Source organism: Sus scrofa, chromosome 1 (assembly GCF_054392235.1).
Source record: "Sus scrofa isolate SSC_HxYL_T2T_F1_AM1 chromosome 1, Sscrofa_HxYL_maternal_Yorkshire_Landrace_v2.0, whole genome shotgun sequence".
NCBI classification, from domain to species: Eukaryota; Metazoa; Chordata; class Mammalia; order Artiodactyla; family Suidae; genus Sus; species Sus scrofa.
In genome coordinates this window covers 289,066,310-289,092,115 of record NC_139383.1, presented here as the reverse complement: position 1 = coordinate 289,092,115, position 25,806 = coordinate 289,066,310, and the positions used below count along the sequence as shown (strand labels likewise).

The following is a 25,806-nucleotide window of genomic DNA, read 5'->3' as shown; positions in this document are numbered from 1 at the left end:
CAGGAACTCCTGACTGAATCTTTTGATCTTAAGAATAACAATCCAAGAGTTCCCCTTGCGGCACAGCGGAAACGAATCTGACTAGGAACCATGAGGTTGCGGGTTCAATCCCTAGCCTTGCTCCGTGGGTTAAGGATCCGGTGTTGCCATGAGCTGTGGTGTAGGTTGCAGATGTGGCTCGGATCTGGCATTGCTGTGGCTGTGGCATAGGCTGGCAGTTATAGCTCGATTCAACCCCTAGCCTGGGAACTTCCATATGCCAGAGATGCGGCCCTAAAAAGATAAATAAATTAATTAATTAAATGAAAGCCCATTAGGGCGGGCTCTGCAGTAATTAATGCAAGGAGTACCCATGAGGACATGGGTTTGAATGCTAGTCCCACTCAGTGAGTTAAGGATCCAGCATTGCCCAGAGCTATGGTGTAGGTCAGCAATGCAGCTTGGATCTTGTGTTGCTGTGGCTGGCACAGGGCAGCAGATGCAGCTCCGTCTAGACTCCTAGCCTGGGAACTTCCATATGCCGCACCTGCAGGCCTCAAAAAAAAAAAAAAAAAAAAAAAAGCAAGCAAGCAAGCTCATTGGAAAAGAGTGAGAGTTCAGAGCAAGGAAGGTTTCTCATTGGTTAAGTTGCTCTGGTCGTTGTCTGTGGGCGCTGCATTGCACGTCTTCTCCTGTTGGGGCCTGATGGATGATTCTTTCCTGTCATGATTCTTCCGTCATAGCTTGTAATTGTTGACCTGAAACAAGAAAACTGTTGTTTTACCAGCAAAATGGGTTGAATTCGGGAACAGTAAAGCAGTGGAATTCAGGGGAAGCAACCAAGTGCAAACCACAAGCAAGTGCAGGGAACAGAAAAACTCGTTGGCAGTGGGAGGGGGAGTTGGGAGGGGTCTGTTCTAAATGGAGTCCACAGGAGGGGACAGGGAGTTGGAAACTAGTGGGCTTACATTGGCTGCGCTGTGACCCGCTCTCATTGGCTGGGCTGCTGTCGCCGGAGAGAGAAATTTTTCCTCCTGCTGAGTAAGTGGTAACCCTTGGTGGGGTTTGCAGCTGAGGCTGCGACTAGGGTGTGAGAGCACCCCCGACTCCATTTTAATGAGGTTCCCCTTTAATTTTCTTAGGCCCAGTGGATCAAGACCCCAAGAGCCTTGCTGTGTAGCACAGGGAACTACATCCAATCGCTTGTGACAGAACATGACGAAAGATAATATTAAAAAGGATATGAAATTATATATATATATATGTGACTGGGTTACCTTGCTGAGCAGCAGCAATTGACAGAACATTGTAAATCAACTATTTAAAAAAAAAAAAAAGACCCCAAGAGCTGGCCTGACTCTGACTCTTCACGGGACCTCTGTCCTCTAACGGAGCCCGGCCCCTCGCCCGACAGCCAGGCACCTGTGTCAAATCACCTGGTTGGTGGTGGCGGGGGGCAGAGTCAAGACCTGGGGTGGAGCACAGAGGCTCCCTGGAGATGTGGCGGAGCGGTGGACATCTGCCTGGGGTCAGCGCCATCGAGAAGGTCCGGCCGCAGCCCACGGCCCGCAGGCCTTGGGGCAGTCGGGCGGGGGGCGCGGAAGGGCTCCATCCCAGAAGCGCCCGGAGACCCGGAGGCGCGGATGCAGGCTCCTCCCGTTGCCATGGCCACGGCCGGGCTGGGCAAGGTCCGGCGCAGGCGCAGAAGACCGCGGCTCGGGTCCCGCTCCCGCGCAGGCGCGCCGCGGCCTCCGAGGCTGGCGGTCTAGGCGCTGCGGGGGCCGCCCGCAGCGTCGGGCCGGCTGAGCGCTGGGCGCGGCCGGGAGCCTGGCCTCCTGAGGCGCCAGGGCCGCCCGCTGTCAGGGACTCGTGGCTCGCGCCGCGTGGGGGCTTCGGGGTGCTGGCGTCGAGTCTGGGCCGGAGCCCCGACGGCGGCAGCTGCTGCGGCTGCTGGTTCTGGCGGGTGAGGCGCCCCCGCGCCGCGGGGAGGGGCCGCCGAGGACGGACGGCGGCTGCGCTGTTCCCGGCGACGGGGCAGATGGGGCGTGTGGCGGGTGGTCCCAGGCCACGACGAGGGATGAGGCAGGGACCTCACCCTGGCCTGAGCTCCACAGCTGCAGCCGAGGCCATTCTGCCACCCGCCGAGGACCCCGTCGAAGAACTACCCGCCTTCTGCCGGCGGCCTGTCTGGAGCAGAACCTCCCCCACACCTCCCAGGCAGCGCTCAAATCCTGTATAGGTTTCTCCTGGCACCCTCCTCCTGACCAGCCCCAAGTCCCCCGCGGTGTGACTCTCTGTGGTGGCGGGGAGTCGTAAAGCCACCCGATGACCACGCTTGTTTGTGTGGTCTTTGGCAGAAGAGCCTTGGACTGGACCCTGGACTTGGCAGCGGTGCCCAGCCGAGACCCCCGTGTCCCTGTCTGTCCCTTGCCTGGGGAGTGAGTTCACGCCGACTTTAGCTTGTGTTTCAGTGACACCCTCGGCATCGCTCTGCGTGCGCGCGCCTGGGAATAAGACCCTCAGTGGGATTTTGGTTTTCCGGTCAGATGGGATGTCTGTTTTAATTTGACGCCCTTTTCCCCTGGTCCCTAACATCAGCTTGCTGATGCTTCTCTGTCCGCTTGTCATGTCCTGATGGCGTCTGTCCGTACCTGCTCCAGCTGGCCTCTAGAGCTAAGACACTCATAAACTATCTTCTCAAACCCACTTCCTTTAGAGAAACATTGCCCTGGTCGCCGCTTAAAACCTTCGAAGGATGTCTTGCTCGGACTCAGGTGTATGTCCGGAGGGCTGCTTTTTTGCCCGGAATAAGAGGGTTTTGTCGCGCTACTGACGGGACACCAAAACCCCCCAGCCTAACTTGATCTTCCCGACCTTCATTCTGTAATTTCTGATTCCCGTTGTCTCAGAATATTTGAGGAGAAACAAAACTCTTAATGCCTTGTCCCAAGTCCCTCTGCTTCTTAAGTTGCCTTCACATCTCTGGTCCCAGACTGCAGTCCTGAAAGTTGAACGGGACATCACTGCAATAAAAGGTGTCTGCTGAGCTCACTGAGGTCCCATCACCAGGCCTGGGGAGCCGGGAGTGTCCCGTGGCCAACCACACAGGGCCAACCAGTCAGTCATTTCCCTTCCGTTTGTTCTAAAGATGACTGGCAAGGAGTCAGGATGCCAGACAAGGATCTTATCCACACCGAAGGGGCGATGGGGTATGAGCCGACGGCCCTTGCTGCACGCTGGTCCTGGGCTGCGGGCCTGGGCCCAGCGCATCTGAGCAGCGGCAAGGCCCGGATGGGGCCTGGGCCAGGATGCTCGGGAGGCCGGTCCTCCTCCACGGGCCACGCACGGGGCCTGACGCTTTCAGGGCACGTTTTCCGTCCTCTCCTACGTGGACCAGGGCGACGTGTCACCTGCGGGGTCCCGGCAGCCTGAGACCCCTGCGGAGAGGGAACTGGCCGCGGCTCGGAAACAGCGGGGCTGCTGAATCTCTCGGCGTCCCGGCAGAGTCTGGAGCACGGGGAGAGGGCTCCAGTTGGGCCATTTTCGGTGAAACGCGTGCTCGCCCGTCCCTCTCGTAGCAATGGAAGCAGCTGTCGAGGTTACAGCGGAACGTGATTCTCCTCCTGCTGGCGTTTCTCGCGCTCTGCGGCCTCCTGTCCTTCGTCAGCCTGGCTGAGGAGTGGAAAGGTACCAGCTGCTGCGGGCGGCCTGAAGGGAGGCGTGTGGTCACGGAGGGGGACAAGACAGGGGCAGCGGTGGTCCTGCAGCGGCAGGAGGCAGGGGCCGCAGCGGATGGGCAGGAGGAGGCAGGAAGGAGAAGCCTCGGGGGTTTCCACACAGCCCCCCGGCCGGAGGGTGGCCGTGGCTCAGAGGCTGTGTGCTGTTCCCAAGGGCCCGGGCAAGGGCTGGCCTCGCGGCCCGGCTCCGGTCAGGGAGGGTCCGGTCCCGAGGTCGGACGCTCAGTGTCACCGCGTTCGTGCGCCTCTACCACGGGCCACCGGGTGTTCGGGAAGGCCGGGGCCGGGCCGGTGTGGCTGGAGAGGCCCCGTCTGCACTGCCCTGAGCTTGCTTCTCTGAGGAGGACAGCCAAGCGCCTCTGTGGGGAGCTCCCTCTGTGCCCCGAGGTGGAGACGGTGGCAGCAGGGAGCCGGGCTGTGGGCGGGGAGAAGGGCGAACCCCGGAGGCTCTAGAGAAGGTGGGATTCCCTCGGCCGTTCTCGGCTCCCGGCACCTGCTTTCCGGTGGTTCCGCTGCGTCCTCCTCCTTGTGCAGGAGTCAGGGCCGGGCGTGCGGTGCTCAGCCACCTGCCCCGCTCTCCTCCAGGCCTGGTGGCCTGTCTCGGGTGACCTAGGTTCTCTTGCTCAGCCCTGGAGGGCAGGTCGTCGGAAGAACTGAACGTGAGACCAGCCAACCCACCCATCCTGCCAGCTCCTCGGAAAGCAGAGGCGAAGCCGGAAACCCTCCCGGGGGGCCCACCGCAGGTACTGTGACTCAGCCGTACGTGGGGCTGTGGCCGGGTCCTTTCCAGAAGCCCTGGAGAACAGCGGGTGCCGTTTCAGATGGACGGGGAGGGTTCTGATCCTCAGCCCGCGTGTGAGGGTTGAGCCTCAGGTGTCTCGCGGTGGGCTGGTTGGACGGAGGATTCCTGGGGAGAGGAGGAGGGGCCCTCTCTCCTTCCTCCTCTTTGCAGGCCTGCTGGGCAGGCTCCTGGTAGGTGTGAAGGAGACGGGTCCCCTGTCCCTGGGAGTTGCTGGCCGGGGGCACTCAGGCAGGTGCTCCGTGTGGACCTGCCCCCACCGAGTTGCCAGGGCCCCGAGTGGCAGGGTCGGGCCTGGGAGATGGGCTTGGGACTCCTCAGGTGCGGGGTGCATGTCCTCCTAGTCATGCCCCCCCGCCGCCCTTACGGGGGGGGGCACTGGGCAGGTGGGTGGGGAGTAGGGGGTGTAGGGCCCAGGGGATGGGAGGCTGCCACAGAGCCTGGGAAGGTCCCTGCAGAGGGAGGGAGGGGGCTCCAGGGGGGTGGCCCCGAGAACCCGGGTGCTGTGCAGCTGGGGACGCCCGGCACTGCCGAGGCCCCCCAGGGAGAGTCCCCGGGCCAGCTGCCTGCCAGACTCCCTGCTGCAGGGCTGCCGGCGGGATGGGGGCGGGGGGCTGCCCACAACCTGTCTTCCTGGAGGGGCTGCGTGCGAAAGAGCCGGCGGGCGTTCTTTCCTCCTCTTCTTTGTTCCACGGGAAGGTGGACGCGGCCTCCTCCGGGAAGGGACAGCCTCTCAGGGTCCACCCGCAGCGTGGGGCCGGCCCTGAGCCGGAGGCAGGTTCCAGCTGCAAGAGAACCAGCAGTTGAGTCGTTTCACGCGTGACTCTTGTGTTTGCGCAGAGGCCTCAGAGGCATTTCCGCCGGGGACCCCCCAAGCTGCAGATGAGAGCCCCCGAGAGCGATGCCAAGGACAGGGGGCAGGATGCGGCGGCCCCGGGGGCGGGGGCGGGCGGCGCTGGCTGGGAAGGCGCCGCGCAGAGAACCAGGTACCAGGAGCGGGCGGGGGTCTGAGTGTGGGAGACCAGGTCCTTCTCTGGGGCAGCTCTTCTCCGAAAAGCAGGGGGAAGCACCGGGCCGGGGAGGAGGGCTTACCCTTGAGGCGGCTGCCTGCGGGTGGCGCTCCCACCTGGGGTCTGAGCCAAACCGCAGCGCCCCGTGCCTGTGCTCCGGCTCTGAGCGCCCCTCCTCGTCCGTCCCCTCCAGCTGGAGAGGAGCCGCGACAGAGCCGGAGCAGGGCACCCGAGACCCCTTGAGGAAGGCAGAGGGCACCCCCAAGCCTTCCCCGCAGGCTGCGAGGATCCCACAGGATCCAGGTGAGCTTGCACCCGGGCCCCGGGGCCTCTCCTGGGCCTTCGGACGTTGGGGGCGAGGGGGCACAGAGGAGCATCGGGCGAGGGGGTGGCTCCCGCCGCCGTGCCCCGTGCCACTCTCCCTCGGACACCCCGCGGGCCCCGGTCCTCGGGTCGGGCCCTTAGAGCTCTGGTGACGACAGTGGCTCCTGGGCGGCCTGGCGGCCTGGGCCGAGCACTGCAGCCACGGGAGGCACACGCCAGAGGAGGCGCGTTTCTGGGCCGGTGTCCGGGGGGCGGGGTCCTGGGTCCGAGGCCTGTGGGCACATAGCTGGCCCTCATGGTGCCCCCGGGCCGACAGCTGTGGGCGACCTCGCGGGATCCCCGCCTCCGGCCCCGGTGGGTGGGGGCCGGCAGGGCTGGCGCCCTGTGAGCGCTGCGTGGCCTGGCCCCGTGTGGCATCGGGAATGGGCGCATGGCTGTGGGTATCGACACGGGTGGCCTGGAACACGTGAAGGGGCAGCTGTGGCCACACACGACCCCCGCATGGTCGCCCGTGTGCACGTGGTCTTGAGAGGGCGCCGTGGGAGGGTTCCTCGCGGCCTTGGCGGTGCTGGTAGCCTATCGCGTCCCCTGCGGACGCGCCCGGAGCTGATGGAGCCGGGGGTGGGCACTGGGAGATGAGGTGTCCTGTCCCCGGCACCCGTCCTACGTTGCGTCCCCAAGCCCAGATGGCGCAGGCAGCAGCACTGGTTCTGTGGCCTCGGCTGCCTTTGCCCGCTGAGTGTCCCCTGCCCTGAGGGTCGCGAGGGCAGGAGGGCAGCGGGCGTGGCTCTGAGCGTCGGTCCTGCAGCACCGCCTCCTGTCCCCCGCTGGTGCTCCTGGGGCCCTCGGAGGCATCCCCACGGCCCGCTTCCCTCCTCCCAGCCCAGCAGAACGAGCGCCAGCAGGCCGTGGTGGAGGCCTTCCGCCACGCGTGGGCCGGGTACCACAAGTTTGCCTGGGGCCACGACGAGCTGAAGCCCGTGTCGCGGTCCTTCGCCGAGTGGTTCGGCCTCGGCCTCACGCTGATCGACTCCTTGGACACCATGTGGATTCTGGGCCTGAAGAAAGGTACCCGCTCACGCCTGGCGCGCGGCCGGGTTCCCGCGGGTGCCCCTCGGCAGGCAGCCAGACAGCTTCCCGGGACGTCTTCCCTCCCGGGTCCTTCTGGGGCCGCGTTTGCCCTCGTCCTGGGTGCCGGGGTGGACGTGCTGGGGCCCGGGGGCGGTTCCTCTGTCCCCTGCTGTCCACTCGTTGGGGTGCTGTGTCTCGGGTTTCTGCGCTGGTGACGTCAGCACCGGTTTTCAGCCTGGTGATTGGGCTGAAGGCTGCCCGCCCCCCAGTTGCTCTGCGGTGCTCCTTTGTGTCGTGGCCTTGGATGGTCCGGCATTTGTCCTAAGCTGCCAGGCTGTGCCCAGCCGCGTTCCGCCCCCCGCCCCACATATTTGGCGCCGGGACGTGACAGCCCCGCAGGGACAGAGGCCCCGCAGGGACAGAGCTCTCCAAGGGCCGCGCGCGTGTCCCGCCGTGGCTCTTGACGCTCTTGACGCGTCCTGTACCGCTGCTGTCTCGTGTGTCAGAATTTGCAGAGGCCAGGGAGTGGGTGTCCGAGAAACTGTGGTTTCAGAAGAACGTGGACGTCAATCTGTTTGAGAGCACGATCCGGATCCTGGGGGGGCTCCTGAGCGCCTTCCACCTGTCGGGGGACGACCTCTTCCTGGAGAAGGCTGTGAGTGTCCAGTGCTCCACAGTCGTGCTCGGCTCGTGGGGTCCGGGGCGGGCGTTTGCTCCCACCTCCCGGCTCCGATCGATGCACACGAGTCGGTCCCCGCACACGTGCGTGTCAGCGCCTGCGGGAGAACCTTCCCGCGCTGCTGGAGTCCAGCTCGGTGTCTGCTGCCGTTGGGTGTTGGGGCCCCGGGGGGCCCCAAGCTCATGCTTTTCCACTTAATTGGATGAAAACGGGTGACGGGCCAGCGTGTGACGTGGAGGCAGGGCCGCTGGGGGGCAGCAGTGAGTGACTCCTCGCTGTATTGTGTCAGGAGGACTTTGGAAATCGCTTGATGCCTGCGTTCCAAACACCCTCGAAGATTCCGTACTCCGACGTCAACATCGGCACTGGAGTTGCTCACCCGCCCCGATGGACCTCCGACAGCACGGTGGCCGAGGTGACAAGCATTCAGCTGGAGTTCCGGGAGCTGTCCCGTCTCACGGGCAACAAGAAGTTTCAGGTACGGAGGGGCTGCGTTTCTGGCTGGAGCGGGTTTGTCGCGGGAGCTGCCTCTGCTCATCGCAGCGGGTGCAGTTTGCGTGGCCGGTGGGCTGGGCCAAGAGACGATGTTGTTTGGGGGACTGTCCCCATTCTTTCTTGGAGGACGGCAGCGTCTTGTGGTACCAGGCGCGCGGGCATGAAAGGCATCGACTGGGAGGGTCCTGTGCCCGGCCCGCCCTCGCTCGTGCCCGTCCCTAGGGCGCTGCCGGCGGACGGCCTGTCGTGCAGCGCTCTGCGGGGCCCCGGTTCCCCCCACGGTTGTCCTGGGGCCCGCCTGTGCCCTCGTGCGGGGTGGCCCTGTCGCGGTCACGTGCTGCGGGATGTGTTGAGAGGCCGGGTTTCTGTGGCCAATTCTGTGCTGGCGACCTGGTGGTCGTCCCTGCGGGGGCTCCCGGGGTGGGCGCCGTGCACACGTCTGCCCTGGTGCGTGGTCAGTACAGACCTGTCCGTGGATGGAGGACCCCCTGTAACAGCTGTCTTGCCCCCCGTTGCCTGAGTCCTCAGCAGTCACTGTCCCAGTCACCCGGGCCCCTGTGGACCAGTTCGCAGCATGTGGCTTTTCTCCACGTTGATCTGTTTCATCAGCTTTGCTTTTCTTGAGGTTGGCGTGGGGTCTAATTGGGGAGCCCGGCCTCTCCCGTGCACGCTGCGTGTTCTCCCGTGTTTGCTGCTGTCACCGTCATCTGCTTTTAGGAAGATGCCTGGCACTCTTGGCGCCTCGCCTGGTCGCTGCTCAGCCCTAGGTGGCTGCACGAGGCTTTGCTCTGGCGGTTCCTCCTCGTGGGGCTCTCCCGTCAGACGGCAGTGGCGGTCTGTCTGCCCCCCGGGCTCTCTGCTCTGCAGCTGCGGCCTTGTCACTGGGCTTCCTTTTCCTGGGCAGCAGTCTCTCCTCCTCCCTCCGTCACGCGGGCCTTGACCTATTTGCCGCCAGGGACATGAGCAACAGGCTTCCTGCCCTGGTCCCGCCCCGCAAAGGGTGCATCTTGCCGCAGCACAGACCGAACACGTACCGCCTGGTGCGGGGTGAGCCGGCTGGAGTTGCACGTGCCCTCACTGACCATTTGCAGAGCGCCGCGTGTGAGCGGTCGGCGTGCGCGTGTCCTCTGTGTACAGCTGTGGGTCCCGGTCCCCTGCCCGTTACTGGACTGAAGCGTTGGTGTTTTCTGTGTTGTTGGCAAACCCTCACCCAGGGTCTCGGCAGCGTGCTCCTGTGACATCTCTCAGGACCTGGGCAGACACCGCCCCTGCACTGGGGCTGGGAGTTGTCCCCGGGACCCGAGCAGCCCCGTCGGCAGGGCCCGCGGCCTCCGCGGCCCAGCGAGGCAGCCGCATCTGTGGGTGGCCGCAGACCTGGGCGCCGTGCGGTGCGGCCGCTTCTCCAAAACCCCCCGGAGTGGCGGGGCGGAGCCGCTCACCCGCACCCCCTGGTGCCCGCAGGAGGCGGTGGAGCAGGTGGCGAGGCACGTGCACTCCCTGTCGGGCAAGAAGGACGGGCTGGTGCCCATGTTCATCAACACCAACAGCGGGCTCTTCACCCACCTGGGCGTGTTCACCTTGGGCGCCAGGGCCGACAGCTACTACGAGTACCTGCTGAAGCAGTGGATCCAGGGCGGGAAGACGGAGACGCAGTGAGGCCCGCTCCTCTGCCTCGGGGCCCCAGCGCTCGGGCAGGGCACGGCGGCCTCCCCAGGCCGGGCCTCGGCGCCTCCGTGGGCGGCCTCTCTCCCCACGGCCTGCGTGCAGAGGCAGGGCCTGGCCGGACCCCGGGGGCGGCGCGTGGTCCGCGCCAGGCGGGCCCGGGTCTTCCTTGGGGCCCAGCACCCGGCGGAGGGAGGGCAGCCGGGAAGGTCCGGGCCTCCTCTGCTCAGCACCCTGCCGCTCAGCCCGCACGCTGTCCTGGGAAGCAGCGCGGCAGCTCACGGTCCGGCCTGGAACAGGCAGACGAGCCCTCGTGAGGGTGCTGGCTCCGCCCCGGGGTGACCGTGACCCCGACTCGGGGGCGGGGCAGCCCCAGGCCGATGCCCGGGGGAGACACGAGGGTTGTGCCCCTGGGAGCCCGTGGGGTGGGCTCAAGAACCGGCGTGGGCGTGAAGGGTCCCGGGCTCTGCCCGGGCTGGTCTGGGGGGCCCTGGGGGCTATGGAGGCGGGACCCCTGGGGGGCGAGCCAGGCCTGGCGGCCCCTGGAACACACACAGCAGCTCAGGCTGTGCCCTGTCCCCGGGAGGCTGGGGCCGAGCAGCCGCCGGGCCTGAGCACGGGGCCCTGCTGTCTGCACAGGCTGCGGGACGACTACCTGGAAGCCGTGGAGGGGATCAGGAGGCACCTCCTGGGCAGGTCGGAGCCCCGGAAGCTCACCTTCGTGGGGGAGCTTGCCCACGGCCACTTCAGCGCCAAGATGGTGAGCAGGAGCCTGGTCCAGCGGGGCCTTGGCGCCCCCCCCCCCAACTTGTCCTTGACGCCCGATGGTGGAGGGAGCCGTGCGATTCTGGCCACAGAGCAGGAGCTGTCGGGGCGGCCTTGGGCTGCAGGGCCTGGGGTGTCCCGGGCCGGCAGGGGGAGCCGAGGTCTGTGGGGTGCCAGCGCCCCTCCCGCCCCCCGGCCCCTCCCCTGCCCCCGGGGCCCAGCCCTCCACTCCCAGCCCCGCCTGCAGCCCCGGCCCTCCTGTCGGCACTTGGGGCGGGGGTGGGGGAGCCCCGGATCAGGCGGGCGGTCCTCCCGGCAGCTTCTCCCTGCCCACGTGGAGCCCTGGGGGCTCTGCCTGCGGTTCAGCGCCCTGTCCGAGCCCTGCGGGCCCGCAGGCCTCCTGGGGTCCCCGGGGGGCGGGAGCGGAGGGGGCGCCGGCCCGCCGTGGAGGCCGTGCTGGTGGAGACCCTCTGGTTTCAGGACCACCTGGTGTGCTTCCTGCCGGGGACACTGGCTCTGGGCGCCCACCACGGCCTGCCCGCTGACCACATGGAGCTGGCCCGGGCGCTCATGGACACCTGCTACCAGATGAACCGTCAGATGGAGACGGGGCTGAGCCCCGAAATCGCGCACTTCAACCTGTATTCCCAGAAGGCCGCGAAGGACGTGCAGGTCAAGGTGAGCTGGCGGCGGAGGGGGGCGGTGCTGGGGGGGAGCGAGGGGGGCGCAGGGAGGCGAACCCTGAGCCCGCGTCCTCCCCAGCCGGCTGACAGGCACAACCTGCTGCGGCCCGAGACGGTCGAGAGCCTCTTCTACCTGTACCGCTTCACGGGCGAGCGCAAGTACCAGGACTGGGGCTGGGAGATCCTGCAGAGCTTCAACGCGTACACCAGGGTGAGCGTCCCCGGCTCCCGCCCGTCCCCTGCCCTGGCCTCGCCGTTCAGGGTGCACGGGACCCGGGGGCCAGGGGGCCGGGCCCGCCTCCTTCCGGTCTCGAGGGGCCAGCCCGTGTCGGGAGGGTCCCTGCAGCGGCCCGAGGCCACAGAGCGGGTCCTTTGCGGGTCCCCCATGTGGCCCGCGCAGCACTTTGCACCTGGTCACTGGAGGGCTGCTGGCACCCCAGGGCGCCTCGGGAGGAGCCCCGCCGGGCCCCCGGGCGGGCTGCGGTGCGTGGGCTCGGAGGGCGCCTCGGCCGGCCGCCCCGCACGGCCGACCTGCGCTCGTGACCCGGCGGCCTGGGCTCTCGCGCAGGTCCCCTCGGGCGGCTACTCGTCCATCGGCAACGTCCAGGATGCCCGCAACCCCCAGCCCAGGGACAAGATGGAGAGCTTCTTCCTCGGGGAGACCCTCAAGTACCTGTACCTGCTCTTCTCCGACGACCCGGACCTGCTCAGCCTGGACGCCTACGTCTTCAACACCGAGGCGCACCCCCTGCCCATCTGGGCCCCCGCCTAGGGCGGGCCCGCTGCCCGGTGGGCGCGGCTCGGGGCTCTGCCGCGCGTGGTCGCCGAGGGCGCCTGTCGGCAAGACCCTGGCCCTGCCCTCGGCTGTGCGGCGCCCACCCAGCTGGCGGGACGTGCTCCGGGCCGGGCCGATGGCAGAGGCCAGCGGCCGTCCGACCCGGGACGTTTCGGGTCCTCGGAGGCGCTTGAGGGGGCTGCTGGCGCCCGCGCTCCGCCTCTGGCTCCGGGCGCCTCGCCTGGTTGTCCTCAGGACGCCGGCCGCCAGGAGCCCGTCGGAACACGTCAGCGCTGTGATGCGGGGAGGCCCTGCCCCCGGGAGCCTTCCGCCTCCTTCCTGAGAAGATCAGATTCTGACTCGATTCCCGAGGCCCGGGTGCCTCCTGCTGCTGCGCCGCGCACGGGCTCCGTGGGGGTCCCGGGGCCTGCGGTCACCCTGGGCCACTCGGGGTCCCCGGAGGCGCGATGTGGTGGTCAGAGACGGGAGCCGAGGGGCCAGCCCGGGTGCGGCTCAGCCTCGAGGTCTCAGAGCCTGTGGACGTGCCCTGACCCCAGGGTCTCAGGGGGTGTCCGTGACCTTATGGACAGCAGCTGGCTCCAGGCAGCTGCAGTGTTTACACGTTGGACTCAGGGATCCTCCCCCTGCCCTGCAGGTGCGGGGCGGGGCGGGGCGGGGCTGGGCGGGAAGGCCACCTGCTCCCAGGCCAGCTCCGTGAGGGACTTCTCGTGGGGAGAAAAGCAGTTTGCTCCAAGTGTGATGTTCCGTGTCCGTAGGATCTCGGTTTTGGTGAAATTGATATTGTTTGGGTGTGGATGGGGAGACCAAAATTTTGATGGTCTCACCTCCACATTCAGCCCCCGAGACCCCCGTTTCCATCTGCTCCTCGGTCCTTAGGATAATACACCTGCAGCTTCCCTGTTTTCATGTCAGGATGCATGTTCAGTTTTAGGTGGGGCAGTGCCATCCTACCCAGCTCACCACAGAAACAAGTGCCAAGGGGTGTGGTCACTTTTGTGGAACAGAAGTTAATGAATTAAAGAACTTAGGATGATGGGAGAGACCAGCAAAGCCAAAGCAGAGAGACGGTCGTCAGCCAGCAGCCGGGCGGCAGCTCTGAGCTCCCGTTCCCCCAATGGGAATGTTTTATTTTAAATCAGGGTGTTCCCTGGAGGTCTAGTGTTTAGGACTTGGCACTTTCACTTCTGCACCTAGGTTGGGTTTTTTTGTTTGCTTTTTGTCTTTTTAGGGCTGCACCCACAGCATATGGTGCTTCACAGGCTAGGAGTCCAATCGGAGCTGTAGCCACCGGCCTACACCACAGACACAGCAACACAGGATACGAGCCGCATCTGCAACCTACACCACAGCTCACAGCAACGCCGGATCCTTAACCCACTGAATGAGGCCAGGGATTAACTTGCATCCTCATGGATGCTAGTTGGATGCGTTTCCACCACACCAGAAGGGAATTCCTACACCCACGTTCAATTCCTTGTCTAGGACCTGAGATCCCACAGCAAGCTGCTGCACACCACGACCAAAAAACAAAACAACGACGACAACAAAAAACCAGAACCATCAGAGCCCACTTTCAACACCAGCAACAACAAAGTCACAGGAAAATTTTAAAGCAGGAAAGCATGGTCCACTCCAAGGAACAAAATTAGTTGATAGAGACCCTCCCTGAGCAACTGCAGACGCTCGAATTATTAGCAAAGGACTTTTAAGAGAAATGTCCTGATGCTGTAGGCAATCATTAGAGACATGCAAATCAAAACCCCAGCGAGGTGCCACCTCACACCTGTCAGCGTGGCTATCATTAATATGTCCACAAATAACAAAAGCTGGAGGGGGCGTGAGGAACAGGGAACGCTCCTGCACTCTGGGTGGTCATGTAAGGTGGTACAACCACTCTGGACAACAGAACGGAATTTCCTCAGAAAACTAAATACAGAACTACCATATCGTCCAGCAATCCCACTTCTGAGCATGTATCCAGATTAAAGTTGAATTCAAAATGATACCTGCACCCCTGTGTTCACGGCAGCACTATTCGCAAAAGCCAAGACATGGAAACAACCTAAATGTCCATCAGCAGATGGATGGATGAAGAAGATGTACACACACACAATGGAATACTACTCGGCCATAAAAAGGAAAAATAATGCCATTTGCAGCAACATGGATGCAACTAGAGACTCTCATACTAAATGAAACAGGTCAGGAAGAGAAACACCATATGATATCACTTGCATGTGGAATCTAAAATAAGGCACAAATGAACCTGTCTACAGAGCAGAAAGACCCGGAGACGTGGAGAACAGACTTGTGGTTGCCAAGGGGGAGGTGGGTGGGGGCGGGGTGGACGGGGCGTTTGGGGTGAGTAGATGCAAACCATTCCATTTAGAATGAATGAGCAGTGAGGTCCTGCTGTGCAGCACAGGGAACTCCAGTCACGTCTCTCGGGATAGAACATGATGGGGGACAATATGAAGCAAAAAAATGTGCATAGGACTGGGTGACTTTGCCATGCCGCAGAAATTGGCAGTGTTTGTAGATCAACTGTAATTTTTAAAAAAAGGAAAAAAGGATATATACGTATTTCGGAATCACTTTGCTGCACAGTATAAGTTAATACATCGTAAATCAACTCCAATAAAATATATTTTAAAGATAAAATTGGAAGAGAAGAAATGAAACCAACAGTATTAGCAGATGACATCATTGTACACAGAAACAAATCTATAGAAACCACAAGAATTAATAAAGAGAATTCAGAAAGGCCAAAAAATGCCAAGAGAGCTCAAGCTCAAGGGAAATACGCTCCTAGACGTAAAGGAAATCAGAAAACTGTGTATGAACAAAATGAGAATATCGTAAAGAGAAATCGTTAAAAGAGCTAGAATCTCAGGAGTTCCCGTTGTGGCTCAGCGGTTAATGAACCCGATGAGCACCCATGAGGACCCAGGTTCCATCCCTGGCCTCACTCAGGTGGTTCAGGACCCGGCGGTGCCATGCGCTGTGCTGCAGGTCACAGATGTGGCTCAGATCCTGCGTTGCTGTGGCTCTGGTGTAGGCCGGCAGCTGTAGCTCCAGTTGGAGCCCTAGTCTGGGAACCTCCATGTGCCACGGGTATGCCCTAAAAAGACAAAAAAAAAAAAAAAAAAAAATCACACCAAGACAGATCAAACTGTTGAAAGACAAAATGTCCTGAAAGGAGCACCAGAGAAATGGCTTGCGCTGCCTAAGCAGCGTCTGCAGTGAGGTTAACAGGTAACTCGGTACCGGACGCTCATGGAGATCAGAAGACAGTGGTACGAGGTTTAACGTGATGGAGGGAAAAAGTGCCAGCCCAGAAATCTGCAAGGGTGACCTTCAAATGGGAGAATCTAAGGCATCCCAGATAAATAATAGCTAAAGCAGTTTGCTGCCGCCAGACCTGACCTGCAAGAAGTGCTCATAGGAGTGCCTCAGATTTTTTTTTTTTCTGTCTTTTTAGGGCCGCACACGCAGCATATGAAGGTTCCCAGGCCAGGGGTCAAATTGGAGCTGTGGCCACTGGCCTGCGCCACAGCCACAGCCACGCCAGATCCGAGCCACGTCTGCGACCTACTCCACAGCTCACGGCAACACGGGATCCTCAACCCACTGAGTGAGGCCGGGGATGGAACCTGCGTCCTCATGGATGCGAGTCGGGTTTGTTTCTGCTGAGCCTCAGTGACGCTGCGTCCTTCAGACTGAATGGAAGACACGAGTGCCTCAGAGCCGTGGGCAGGAGTGAAGATCTCTGCAAAAGGCGAGAGCAGGGCAAGTACAAAGCCAGGCCTGTTTTCAGTTTTGACTCCACTTTTTATTTGCTGCCGGATTTCGAAGGCAAACGCATAAGCGATGGTCACACATCAATTTTACTGCGCGCGCACAGGTGTGTAGTTCGCAGACAGTAACAGAGGGGAGAGGGCGGGGCGCTGAGGGGCACACGAGGCACGTCCTTGTCCTTCTGATGCCCGTCGTCACACACCTGCGATGGTACGTGCAATCTCCGTGGTAATCAAGGGAAATACCTGGAAGACGCACACACGAGAATCCACGAGAAAGCTACGGAGCTGACAGCCTCAGCAAAGGTGCAGGCTACTAGATCAACGAAGCCCGTTTCGTTCAGAGTCCCCACCATGGCACAACGGGACCAGCGGTGTCGCTGCAGCCCTGGGACGCAGGTGTGATCCCCGGCCCACCACAGTGGGTTAAGGATCCGGCGTTGCCACAGCTGAGGTGCAGGTCTCAACTGTGGCACAGTTTGATCCCTGGCCTGCCCTTTTGGCAGGTGGAGCCGACAACAAAACCAACCAACCAACCAAACTCTAAAAGATTACAATAACTAGACATAAGTGTAACCAAGGGATGCTTCAATTGCACGCTAGAAACGGTGGCGCGCTGCTGAAAGAGAATTAAAGCAGACCTCGGAGTTCCCGCCATGGCACAGTGGTTAACGAATCTGACTAGGAACCATGAGGTTTTGGGTTCGATCCCTGGCCTCACTCAGTGGGTTAAGCATCCTGTGTTGCTGTGGCTGCGGTGTAGGCCAGTGGCTACAGCTCCAATTGGACCCCTAGCCTGGGACCCTCCGTGTGCCACGGGAGCGACCCTAGAAAAGGCCAGAGACAAAACAAAAAAGCCGGCCTCAATACATGCAGACACCCTTTGTTCACAGGTGGGTGGGCTTCAAGACGTGAGAACTGCCCGAAGTGACCGACGTGTTCAACGCAATCCCTGTGCAAATTCCAACAGCATTTTGTTTTTTTTTTTTTTGCAGAAATTGAAAAGTCAATCCCTAAATCCACACAGAATTGCAAGGGGCCCTGAATCGCCCCAATAAATCCTTTTTTAATAAGATTTTAATTTTTTCCATTGTAGCTGATTTACAGCATTCTGCCAATTTCTACTCCAAAATCAATCTTAAGAACAAAGTTGGAGGACACACGTTTCCTAATTCCAACACTTCCTCCAAAGGCGCAGTGTTCAACCAGGGTAGTGTTGGCGTGAGGATGGCCATATAGACCGATGAAATGCACTTGAGAGGCCAGAAATAAACTCACACGTCTATGGCCCGTGGATTTGTACAAGGATAGTAAGTCTACTCAATGGGGGAAATAATGTTTCTTCAGCAAAGGATGCCGGGAAAACAGGATTTCTACTTGCAAAGAATGAAGTTGGACCCCTACCTCACACCATAATCAAAAAGTTAATTCAAAATGAATCAATGATCTAAATATAAGAGCTGAAACCATAAAAACCCTAGGAAAAAAACAGGTTAATCTTCACAACCTTGATTTGACCTTGGATTCTTAGATAAAACTCCAAAAGCACAAGCAATAAAAGACACTGACCTGGGAGTCCCTGTTGTAGCTCAGCAGGTTAAGAACCTGACTAGTATCCATGAGGATACAGGTTTGATCCCTGGCCTCATTCAGTGGGTTTATGATATGGTGTTGCTGCAAGCTGCAGTGTAGGTCACGGAATCAGCTTGGATCTGGTGTTGCTGAGGCTGTGGCATAGGCTGGCAGCTGCAGCTCCAATTCGACCCGTAGCCTGGGAGCTTCCATTTGGTGCCGGTGCTGCAAAAGAAAGACAGAGAGCGATGAGTAAGACTTCGCCAAAATAAAAAATGTTTGAGCACCAAAAGACACAATCAAGAGTAAAAAGGCAGCCCACAGAATGGGAGAAAATATTTGCAAACGATAAATCTGATAGGGGTTTCCTAACCCGACTATATTTTTAGACGTTTAAAAACTCAGCAGCAAAAGCTCTTGAACCTCAACAAAAAAATCCTCAAAAGCAAACAAAACCCCAAATTCAACAACAAAAACACTCCTAAGACTCGACAATGAATAAACAAGGAATGAAAAGATCTTGTGGGACGTTAACAGGGCGCCTTGTCTAGTGTAACACACCTGCACACACGCGCGCGGACACAGCGGCAGGTGGGCTAGAGCTGGCGGCACTGGGACCTGCTTGGGGAGAGCCTGTGCCCATTCGAGAACAGGCAAGGGCCTGAACAGACACTTCCTTAGGGAAGATTCGTAAGTGTTCACTAAGCGCATGAGAAGATGCTCAACATCGCTAACCATCCTAACCATCCGGAACAGGCACAGCCCCGTCGCGAAGAGGGAGCACCTCGCACCCACTGGGATGGAGACCGCTGGGCGGCAAATGGGAGGTCCCTAGCGGCCTAGCAGGTTAGGGACCCAGCAGCATCACCACTTTGGCTTGAGTCGCTGCTGTGGTGCAGGTTGGATCCCTGGTCCGGACACTTCCTCATGCTGTGGGCATGGCCCCCCAAACAAACAAACAAAGCAAGTGTTGGCGAGGATTTGGACAAATTAGAGCATCTGGGCACAGCTGGGTGGAATGTAAAATGGTGCAGCTGCTGTGAAAAACAGGTTGGCAGTTTTTCAAAAAATGAAATGGAATTACCATAGGCTCCTGCAATCCCATTTCTGGGCATACGTCCCCCGCACTGAAAGCAGGGTCTTGAAAAGATATTTGCACACCCAGGTCCACAGCGGCATCTTTAACCACAGCCAAGAGGAGGAAACAACCCCAAGTCCACTGACGGACGACTGGACATGCACAATGGGGCCCGTGCGCACAGTGGAACACTATTTACCTTTAAAAAGGAAGGCAAGGGAGTTCCCGTCGTGGCGCCACGGAAACGAATCCGACTAGGAACCATGACGTTGCAGGTTCGATCCCTGGCCTTGCTCCATGGGTTAAGGACCCGGCATTGCCGTGAGCTGGGGTGTAGGTCGCAGGCACGGCACAAATCGGCGCGGCTGTGGCCGTGCCATAGGCCGGCAGCTACAACTCCAATTGGACCCCTAGCCTGGGAACCTCCATGTGCTGCAGGTGTGGCCCTGAAAAGGAAAAAATAAATAAATAAAAAGGAAGGCAATAAAACTAACATATAATACAATTCATTGAGTTTTTTTTTTAAAAAAAAGGAAGGCGATTCTAACACGTTTCGACATGGGTGGACCCGGAAGATGTTATGCTGAGTGAGACAAGGTGGACACAAAAAGAAGATTCTGTGCGATCCCACTGATGAGGTGTCGGAACAGGCAAACGCAGAGACAGAAAGGACAACAGCGGGCACCCGGCCGGGGAGGGTGGCGAGGAGCTGTCGAACGAGGGGAGTTTCTGGTGCGGGAAGACGAAGCGGTCTTGGAAACAGGTTAGGACGGCAGGTGCACAACAGCGGGGGTGTACTTACAGCCCATAAGGTCAGACAGAGTTTGAAGGAGACACACACGAGCGTGGCCATCATTGCAGGGGTTGTCTGAGTCAGAGCTGAGAGCCGTGGAACTGCTTAGGGACCCCCCCCATCCCTACCCCCGGTTCCTGGCAGCCTTGAGGTCTGAAAGGGGCAGAGCAGGTTGTGTTGAGACAAAGCTGGGGCCTGGCTCCCCAAAAATGTGGGCTGTGGAGGGGGATCAGGCCCCAGCTTTGTTCCCAAAGTCAGTGGCCCCGGCCAGTGGGGGGAAGGGCTCCTGGACCCCCAGACATACCCGCATGCGCAGGGCCACCAGGTGTGGCAGGACAGGCCCAGAGGGAGTCAGAATGCACCTTCCTGGTGCCACCCCAGGCACAGGGGAGCTGCCCGGATGGTTTGGGGGGGGGACCCGGCGGTCTGCAGGGTGGGGGAGGGGTGCTGGGCTCAGGCCCCTGAGCTGACAGAGGAAGGGATGGGAGCGGGGACAGCCTGGGGAAGGGCTGCAAGTCCTTGAGTCTTGCCCTGGCCCCCACCCTGAAGAGGCCGTGGGGGGGCCCGCAAGGACAGCTCTCTCAAAACAGGACAGGCATCCCTAGGTGTGGGGATGGGGACACAGGCACGGGGATACAGGGATGTGGGAACATGGGAACCTGGGAACACAAAGACAGGACGGGAACATGGGGACACAGGGATGGGGACATGGGAGTGGGAACACAGGTGCGGGGACAGAGGGACGGGGACATGGGGGGATGGGGACACAGGGACGGGGACACGGGAGTGTGCACACAGGGACAAGGACAGAGGGATGGGGACACGGGGGGATGGGGACACAGGGACGGGGACATGGGAGTGGGAACACAGGCATGGGGGCACAGGGGCGGGGACACGGGGGGATGGGGACACAGGGACGGGGACATGGGAGTGGGCACACAGGCATGGGGGCACAGGGGCGGGGACACGGGGGGATGGGGACACAGGGACGGGGACATGGGAGTGGGCACACAGGCATGGGGGCACAGGGGCGGGGACACGGGGGGATGGGGGCACAGGGGCGGGGACACGGGGGGATGGGGACACAGGGACGGGGACATGGGAGTGGGCACACAGGCATGGGGGCACAGGGGCGGGGACACGGGGGGATGGGGACACAGGAGCGGGGACACGGAGGGACAGGGGCACAAGGGCGGGGACACGGGAGTGTGCACACAGGGACACGGACAGAGGGACGGGGACACGGGGGGATAGGGGCACAAGGGCGGGGACACGGGGGGATGGGGACGCAGGGACGGGGACATGGGAGTGGGCACACAGGCATGGGGGCACAGGGGCGGGGACACGGAGGGACAGGGGCACAAGGGCGGGGACATGGGGGCTGGCACAACGGGACACGGGAACATGGGGACACAGGGATAGGGACACAGGGACGGGGACACAGGGACATGGGGATGGGTCAGGGACTGGGTTGATTGTGGTGTGGCACTGGGGTGACCTCACAGTGACCACACCCATAGGATGGTGTCACATGATGGACAGCTGTGGTCACCATGCTGACTGCCACAGCCACAGTCCTGGATCAGTGCAGGGGAAGCCTAAGCCCCCTTCAAGTGCTGCTGCCCAGGCAGCCCCAGGCTGGCCGGCTCTCTGGTTTCCTGGCTGCAGCCAGCGTCCCAGGCCATCCCCCAGACCGGGGGTCACGCTGGCCAGGGACAGTCCTGGGAGTGAGGACAGGTGACTCCCCTTCCCTCTGCTGTCTGGGAGAGACCACGTTCCCCCACTTGCTCGGGGCCTGGCTCACTGCCCATGTCCCCAGCTCTGCCAGTCTGGCCTCTCCGGGCACTGACCTGGACACTGGGAAAAAGCGGCCCTTGTGTCCTTGGGCGCCGGTGCCCCCCGAGGCCCTGTCCCACTGCGGAGCCAGGGAGGGGACTGGCTCAAGGGGGAGGGGAGAGGGTGGCAGGTCCCAGCCTTGGCCTCCCCGCCTTCTCGGCCCCCGGAGCGACCCCAGCGACTGCCAAGGCCCCGCCCGCCCCCCGCCGCCGCCGCCGCCGCCGCCGGGGCCCTCAGGATCGCTTGGCCAGACGCCGCTGACCCTCAGCGAGAGGCCCCCCTCCGCCGTCTCGCTCAGGCCCCTCCCCACCCAGGCTCCCGCGGAGCCGCAGGCCCTCCCCCGGGGCGCGGGCCGGGACCGGCTGCGGGCTGCGACGGCGCCGAGCAGCAGGCGGTCACGTCTCGCCCAGCAGCCTCCTCGCCTCCGCGGCTCCCACTGCCGGAGGTGGGTCCGGCCCTGAGCAGGGGCCGCCGGAGGACGGGGCCCGGGCACACTCGTCCCCTGCCCAGGGCGGGGCCCGCGGCGACCGTCTCCACGGCGACGCCGGCGCCGCCGGAAGCTTGAGGACCGGGGCGGAAAGCAGCGGAAGCTGAGCGGCGGGAGGAAAGGGCTCGCTGCCCCGCCCAGGCCGTCACGTGAGGGGCCCGCCGGTCACGTGAGCCCGCCCTCGCGACAGAAGCCGGCAGGCGACCTGGACATGAGCTCGCAGCCCCCCCCGGCCCTGCCCTGGGCCCTGGCCCTTCTGCTGGCGCTGCAGCTGCGCAGCCTGGCGGCGGCGGGTAAGTGCAGACCCGCGGGCCCCGTGCCCTCCGCTTCCCACCCCCGCCCCGCCCGCCCCGTCCGCCCCGTCCCGTCCCCTCCCCTCGGTCCGGTCCCCGACCCCTCCGCCCCCCCCCACAGCCCGCCCCGCCCCCTCCCTCCGCTTCCCACCCCCGCCCCGCCCCTCCCCTCGGTCCGGTCCCCGACCCCTCCGCCCCCCCCCACACCCCGCCCCGCCCCCTCAGACGCTGAGGTCGCGCCCTCCAGCCCACAGCCCCCCAGAGCCCGGCTTTCGGGAGGTCTACTTCGAGCAGCTCCTGGATCATTTCAACTTCGAGAGGTTTGGAAACAAGACCTTTCGCCAGAGGTTCCTGGTGTCAGGTGAGGTCACTTGGGGACCGCTCAGGGTGTCGGGGGAGAACCTACGGCTACACCCCTCACCCGGCCCCTCGCCTTCCTCCAACAGACAAGTTCTGGAAGAAGGGCGAGGGGCCTTTGTTCTTCTACACGGGCAACGAGGGGGACGTGTGGTCCTTCGCCAACAACTCGGGGTTCATCCTGGAGCTGGCGGCGCAGCAGGCGGCCCTGGTCGTCTTTGCTGAGCACGTGGGTACCAGCGGGGTCGCCTGGGCAGGGCGGGACCCAGCGAGGGCGGGCGCGGGCTCAGCGTCTGCCGGTCGCCTGCCCACAGCGGTACTATGGGAAGTCGCTCCCATTCGGTGAGCGGTCCACGTGGCGCGGCTACACGGAGCTGCTGACGGTGGAGCAGGCCCTGGCTGACTTCGCGAGGCTGCTCCGGGCACTGCGGCAGGACCTTGGGGCCCAGGATGCCCCCGCCATCGCCTTTGGTGGGAGGTGTGTCCTCACCTCCTTTCTCTCCTGGGACAAAGGCGTGTTTGGTCCTGGCCAGAGATTCTGTGGGTCTGAGTTTTACCTGCTTCGGGGGCAGAGGGTGGGGGAGCTCCACGGAAGGTAGAGGGGGGAGTGGGGTCCGAGATGCGCTCCAGCCGGCGGGAGGTGGCGCAGAGTGGTGGGTGGTGGGCGCGGGTGGGGGGCACCATGCTAATCTGGTGCCCCCGCCCAGCTACGGGGGAATGCTCAGCGCCTACCTGAGGATGAAGTACCCCCACCTGGTGGCGGGGGCACTGGCGGCCAGCGCACCTGTTGTCTCCGTGGCAGGCCTTGGGGACCCCTACCAGTTCTTCCGGGACGTCTCAGCAGTAAGTGAGGGCTCTGCCCCCCGCCCCCACCCCTGCTGCTGGGCAACCTGGGTGAAGCCACTCCCTTCCTTCCTCCAGGACTTTGAGGGCCAGGGTCCCGAGTGTGCCCAGGGCGTGCGGGACGCCTTCCGGCAGATCAAGGACCTGTTCCTACAGGGAGGTGAGGAGGCTGCCCCCCAGGCCTCCCCGCCCCCCCCCCCACATGCCTGCAGCCTCCCAACACTCTTGTCCTGGCAGCCTATGACACGGTCAGCCAGGAGTTCGGCACCTGCCAGCCGCTCTCGGGCCAGAAGGACCTGACCCAGCTCTTTGGCTTTGCCCGGAACGCCTTCACCCTGCTGGCCATGATGGATTACCCGTACCCCACCGACTTCGTGGCGCACCTTCCTGCCAACCCCGTCCAGGCGAGGCGCCTGCTTCTGGCTCGCTGGGTGCTGGGGAGGGCAGTGCCCCATGGACAGGGAAGGGCCCAGCTGCCCTGGAGTGGCCAGAGCTGGTCAGCCTGAGGGCCTTGAACCCACTCGAGGACCTGGGGCCACGGAAGGTCTTGAGTGGGGGCTGCCGCTGAGGCATCCCGCTGGCTCCCCAGGTGGCCTGTGACCGACTGCTGAGCAAGAGCCAGAGGATCAAGGGGCTCCGAGAGCTGACGGGTACATCTGCCCACCTGCACAGGCCAGTGCTGAGTTGGCATATGGGAGCAGGAGGGTGAAGGGACCGCCAGGCCCAGTGAGGGCTGTGGGGGGACAGGGGACACAGAAGCCTAGTGCAGGAAGTGACCATCCTCCTAGTGACCTAGCACTGCCCCGTGGCTCTCCGGGAGGTCCCCAGGTGCGAAGGTGAGCACACCCCACCCCAGCCCACCCTGCTGTAGGGGGAGCATCAGGAGGGCTGCCCAGCCGCCCCTAGCAGCCTGGCAGTAGCTGATAGTACAAACCCAGGCACTCCACTCCTCCTGAGCCATGGGATCCCAGAACTCCCAACAGGGAGCAGGCTGGGTGTCCAGGCACCTGGCGCCAGCAAGGTTCTCCCCCAGGGCTGGTGTACAACTCCTCTGGCACGGTGCCCTGCTATGACATCTATGCGCAGTACCAGGCCTGTGCAGACCCCACAGGCTGTGGCTCAGGTCCCAATGCCAAGGCCTGGGACTACCAGGTATGGGGAAACTGGGGGCCTGGCACTAGTGGGGGTGAGGGTGCTAAATGAGGTGCCGTGCTCCATGAGCCTGATGGTGGTGTGGGTATCCCACAGGCCTGCACTGAGATCAACCTGACTTTTTCCAGCAACAATGTATCGGACATCTTCCCTGACCTGCCTTTCACGGAAACTCTCCGCCAGCAGTACTGCCTGGACATGTGGGGCGTGTGGCCCCGGCAGGACTGGCTGCAGACCAGCTTTGGGGGGGGCGGTGAGGCTGCATGCAGGGGGGTGGGGGCTGTTTCCCACTCCCAGGATACAGCTGGAGTCTGATCTGGCCCCTGCATCACAGATTCGGGGGGCCACACCCAGTCCCCACCACTGCTTACTCTGTCCCTTTCAGAACTCACAGCTGCCAGCAACATCATCTTCTCCAATGGTGACCTGGACCCCTGGGCAAGGGGTGGGGTGAGTCACAGCCAGGCAGCCCTGCCCCTTTGTGGACCCCAGCGCTCTTGGCTCTGTAGCTCCTTCATCTTGCTTCAAAATTTGTGTTCTCCTCTCCTTTATTTGGTTCTGTTGCTGACTTCTTATGGGGATCTGACCATTAATTAACCTAACTCATTAATGTGCATCTAATTTGTAATGAGATCATTCAAGGCTATGTGGCTATGCAGTTGCCTCAAGCTACTGATTTAGCTGCGCCCCCACAAGCTGGGACAAGCAGCTATCAGCAAGTGGTGCTACAAGGGGTGAAGCCCAGACCATGTGCCGTGCTCCTGATGACAAGTCTCCCTAACAACCCAGATCCAGAGCAACCTGAGTGCCTCAGTCCTCGCCATCACCATCCATGGGGGGGCACATCACCTGGACCTCAGGTGCAGTCCTGCCTGGGAAGGGGTGTGGTCCCTGCCTTGGGCTGATGGCTGGAGGTGGGACAGGGGAGCGTGAGGCCTGCCCTCCCAGCTGAGGGCCCCCCATGCCCATTCCTCAGGGCGTCCCACCCAGCAGACCCCGCATCCGTCGTGGAGGCTCGCAGGTTGGAGGCCACCCTCATCGGCAAGTGGGTTGAGGCGTCCAGGCGGGAGCAGCGGCTGAGGCTGGCACAGCACCCAGAGCACAGAGGCTGAGGATGCTCCCCTGGCAGGAGTGGAGGACTTGCTGGGCTCCTTGCACAGTCAAGGGGAGGAGCCAAGACCCAACTTCCTGAACCCAGAGCCCCCCCACACCCCCAGTGTGGGCAGGGCCTCACCCGAGAGAGAGGTCAAACAACTGGTGACCTGGCAGGGGCGTCCTGGCCCGTGTCTGGTCCCAGCTGAAGCCTGGGACACCGTGAACCTGCTCACACAACTTCCACTATTCAGCTCTTCAATAAAGCAGACTCGGCTCCACTGTTTGCTGTCTCGGGTGACGGGACGTGGGCCTGTTCCTCAGCAGCCCGACCTGTGACACCGAGACAAGAGGCCACCCCGGCGCCTCCCCAGCTCCTTTCCATCCAGGACCACGCAGTGGCTGGCGGGGAGCCACACAGGCTCCATCCACCTGCTGGGAGCTAGGCCTGAGGGTGGGCTGGACAAGCAGCTTCACTCAGCTACCTCAGGCCCTGGGTGGGGACA

General features: G+C 62.3%; 4 protein-coding genes across 6 annotated transcripts; 2 read left to right on the top strand and 2 right to left on the bottom strand.

Moving 5' to 3' along the window:
- Positions 1 to 575: 575 nt before the first annotated feature.
- LOC146407355 (uncharacterized) lies at positions 576 to 3,105 on the bottom strand. Its single transcript, XM_085014966.1, has 3 exons — positions 3,081 to 3,105; positions 1,416 to 2,069; positions 576 to 737 (listed from the first exon to the last, which is right to left on the bottom strand). Exons 1-3 carry the CDS (start codon positions 3,103 to 3,105, stop codon positions 703 to 705), a joined length of 714 nt encoding a protein of 237 aa, XP_084871092.1. The 3' UTR covers positions 576 to 702.
- LOC110258087 (endoplasmic reticulum mannosyl-oligosaccharide 1,2-alpha-mannosidase) lies at positions 1,756 to 12,906 on the top strand. The gene is made up of 12 exons (XM_085001443.1): positions 1,756 to 3,666; positions 4,344 to 4,459; positions 5,356 to 5,501; positions 5,719 to 5,828; positions 6,732 to 6,917; positions 7,427 to 7,575; positions 7,889 to 8,077; positions 9,556 to 9,746; positions 10,396 to 10,516; positions 11,002 to 11,199; positions 11,284 to 11,415; positions 11,773 to 12,906. The coding sequence occupies exons 3-12, from the start codon at positions 5,398 to 5,400 to the stop codon at positions 11,974 to 11,976; spliced, it is 1,584 nt and encodes a 527-aa protein (XP_084857569.1). The 5' UTR covers positions 1,756 to 3,666; positions 4,344 to 4,459; positions 5,356 to 5,397; the 3' UTR covers positions 11,977 to 12,906.
- On the bottom strand, positions 2,508 to 20,895 carry LOC146407354 (uncharacterized). 2 transcript variants are annotated; one of them, XM_085001645.1, is made up of 3 exons: positions 19,545 to 20,895; positions 5,141 to 5,300; positions 2,508 to 4,685 (listed from the first exon to the last, which is right to left on the bottom strand). In XM_085001645.1, exon 1 carries the CDS (start codon positions 20,756 to 20,758, stop codon positions 19,694 to 19,696), a length of 1,065 nt encoding a protein of 354 aa, XP_084857771.1. In that variant the 5' UTR covers positions 20,759 to 20,895; the 3' UTR covers positions 2,508 to 4,685; positions 5,141 to 5,300; positions 19,545 to 19,693. The 2 variants fall into 2 exon arrangements, with proteins under 2 accessions (XP_084857771.1, XP_084857776.1); XM_085001650.1 differs by having other exon boundaries at positions 2,508 to 4,511.
- An 856-nt stretch (positions 20,896 to 21,751) lies between these two features.
- Positions 21,752 to 25,581, top strand: DPP7 (dipeptidyl peptidase 7). Of its 2 annotated transcripts, XM_085001446.1 has the most exons (13): positions 21,752 to 21,856; positions 22,104 to 22,217; positions 22,303 to 22,442; positions 22,528 to 22,691; positions 22,921 to 23,056; positions 23,135 to 23,216; positions 23,294 to 23,460; positions 23,646 to 23,706; positions 24,090 to 24,208; positions 24,305 to 24,461; positions 24,594 to 24,658; positions 24,998 to 25,068; positions 25,185 to 25,581. In XM_085001446.1, the coding sequence occupies exons 1-13, from the start codon at positions 21,775 to 21,777 to the stop codon at positions 25,318 to 25,320; spliced, it is 1,494 nt and encodes a 497-aa protein (XP_084857572.1). In that variant the 5' UTR covers positions 21,752 to 21,774; the 3' UTR covers positions 25,321 to 25,581. The 2 variants fall into 2 exon arrangements, with proteins under 2 accessions (XP_084857572.1, XP_084857573.1); XM_085001447.1 differs by lacking the exon at positions 22,528 to 22,691.
- Positions 25,582 to 25,806: the final 225 nt, after the last annotated feature.

Bases quoted from the DNA above. Each gene is read 5' to 3' on its own strand.
- LOC146407355 (XM_085014966.1), bottom strand. From the start codon at position 3,105: ATGACTGACTGGTTGGCCCTGTGTG. The intron at 2,070-3,080 runs GTTGGCCACGGG...GGCCAGGGTGAG, and splicing joins TGACTGGTTGGCCCTGTGTG to GTCCCTGCCTCATCCCTCGT. The intron at 738-1,415 runs GTGATTTGACAC...TTCTTGTTTCAG, and splicing joins CCCCCGCCACCACCAACCAG to GTCAACAATTACAAGCTATG.
- LOC110258087 (XM_085001443.1), top strand. From the start codon at position 5,398: ATGAGAGCCCCCGAGAGCGATGCCAAGGACAGGGGGCAGGATGCGGCG. The intron at 9,747-10,395 runs GTGAGGCCCGCT...CTGTCTGCACAG, and splicing joins GGCGGGAAGACGGAGACGCA to GCTGCGGGACGACTACCTGG. The intron at 10,517-11,001 runs GTGAGCAGGAGC...CTCTGGTTTCAG, and splicing joins GCCACTTCAGCGCCAAGATG to GACCACCTGGTGTGCTTCCT.
- LOC146407354 (XM_085001645.1), bottom strand. From the start codon at position 20,758: ATGGGTGTGGTCACTGTGAGGTCACCCCAGTGCCACACCACAATCAAC.
- DPP7 (XM_085001446.1), top strand. From the start codon at position 21,775: ATGAGCTCGCAGCCCCCCCCGGCCCTGCCCTGGGCCCTGGCCCTTCTG. The intron at 23,217-23,293 runs GTGAGGAGGCTG...TTGTCCTGGCAG, and splicing joins GGACCTGTTCCTACAGGGAG to CCTATGACACGGTCAGCCAG. The intron at 24,462-24,593 runs GTGAGGCTGCAT...TGTCCCTTTCAG, and splicing joins GACCAGCTTTGGGGGGGGCG to AACTCACAGCTGCCAGCAAC.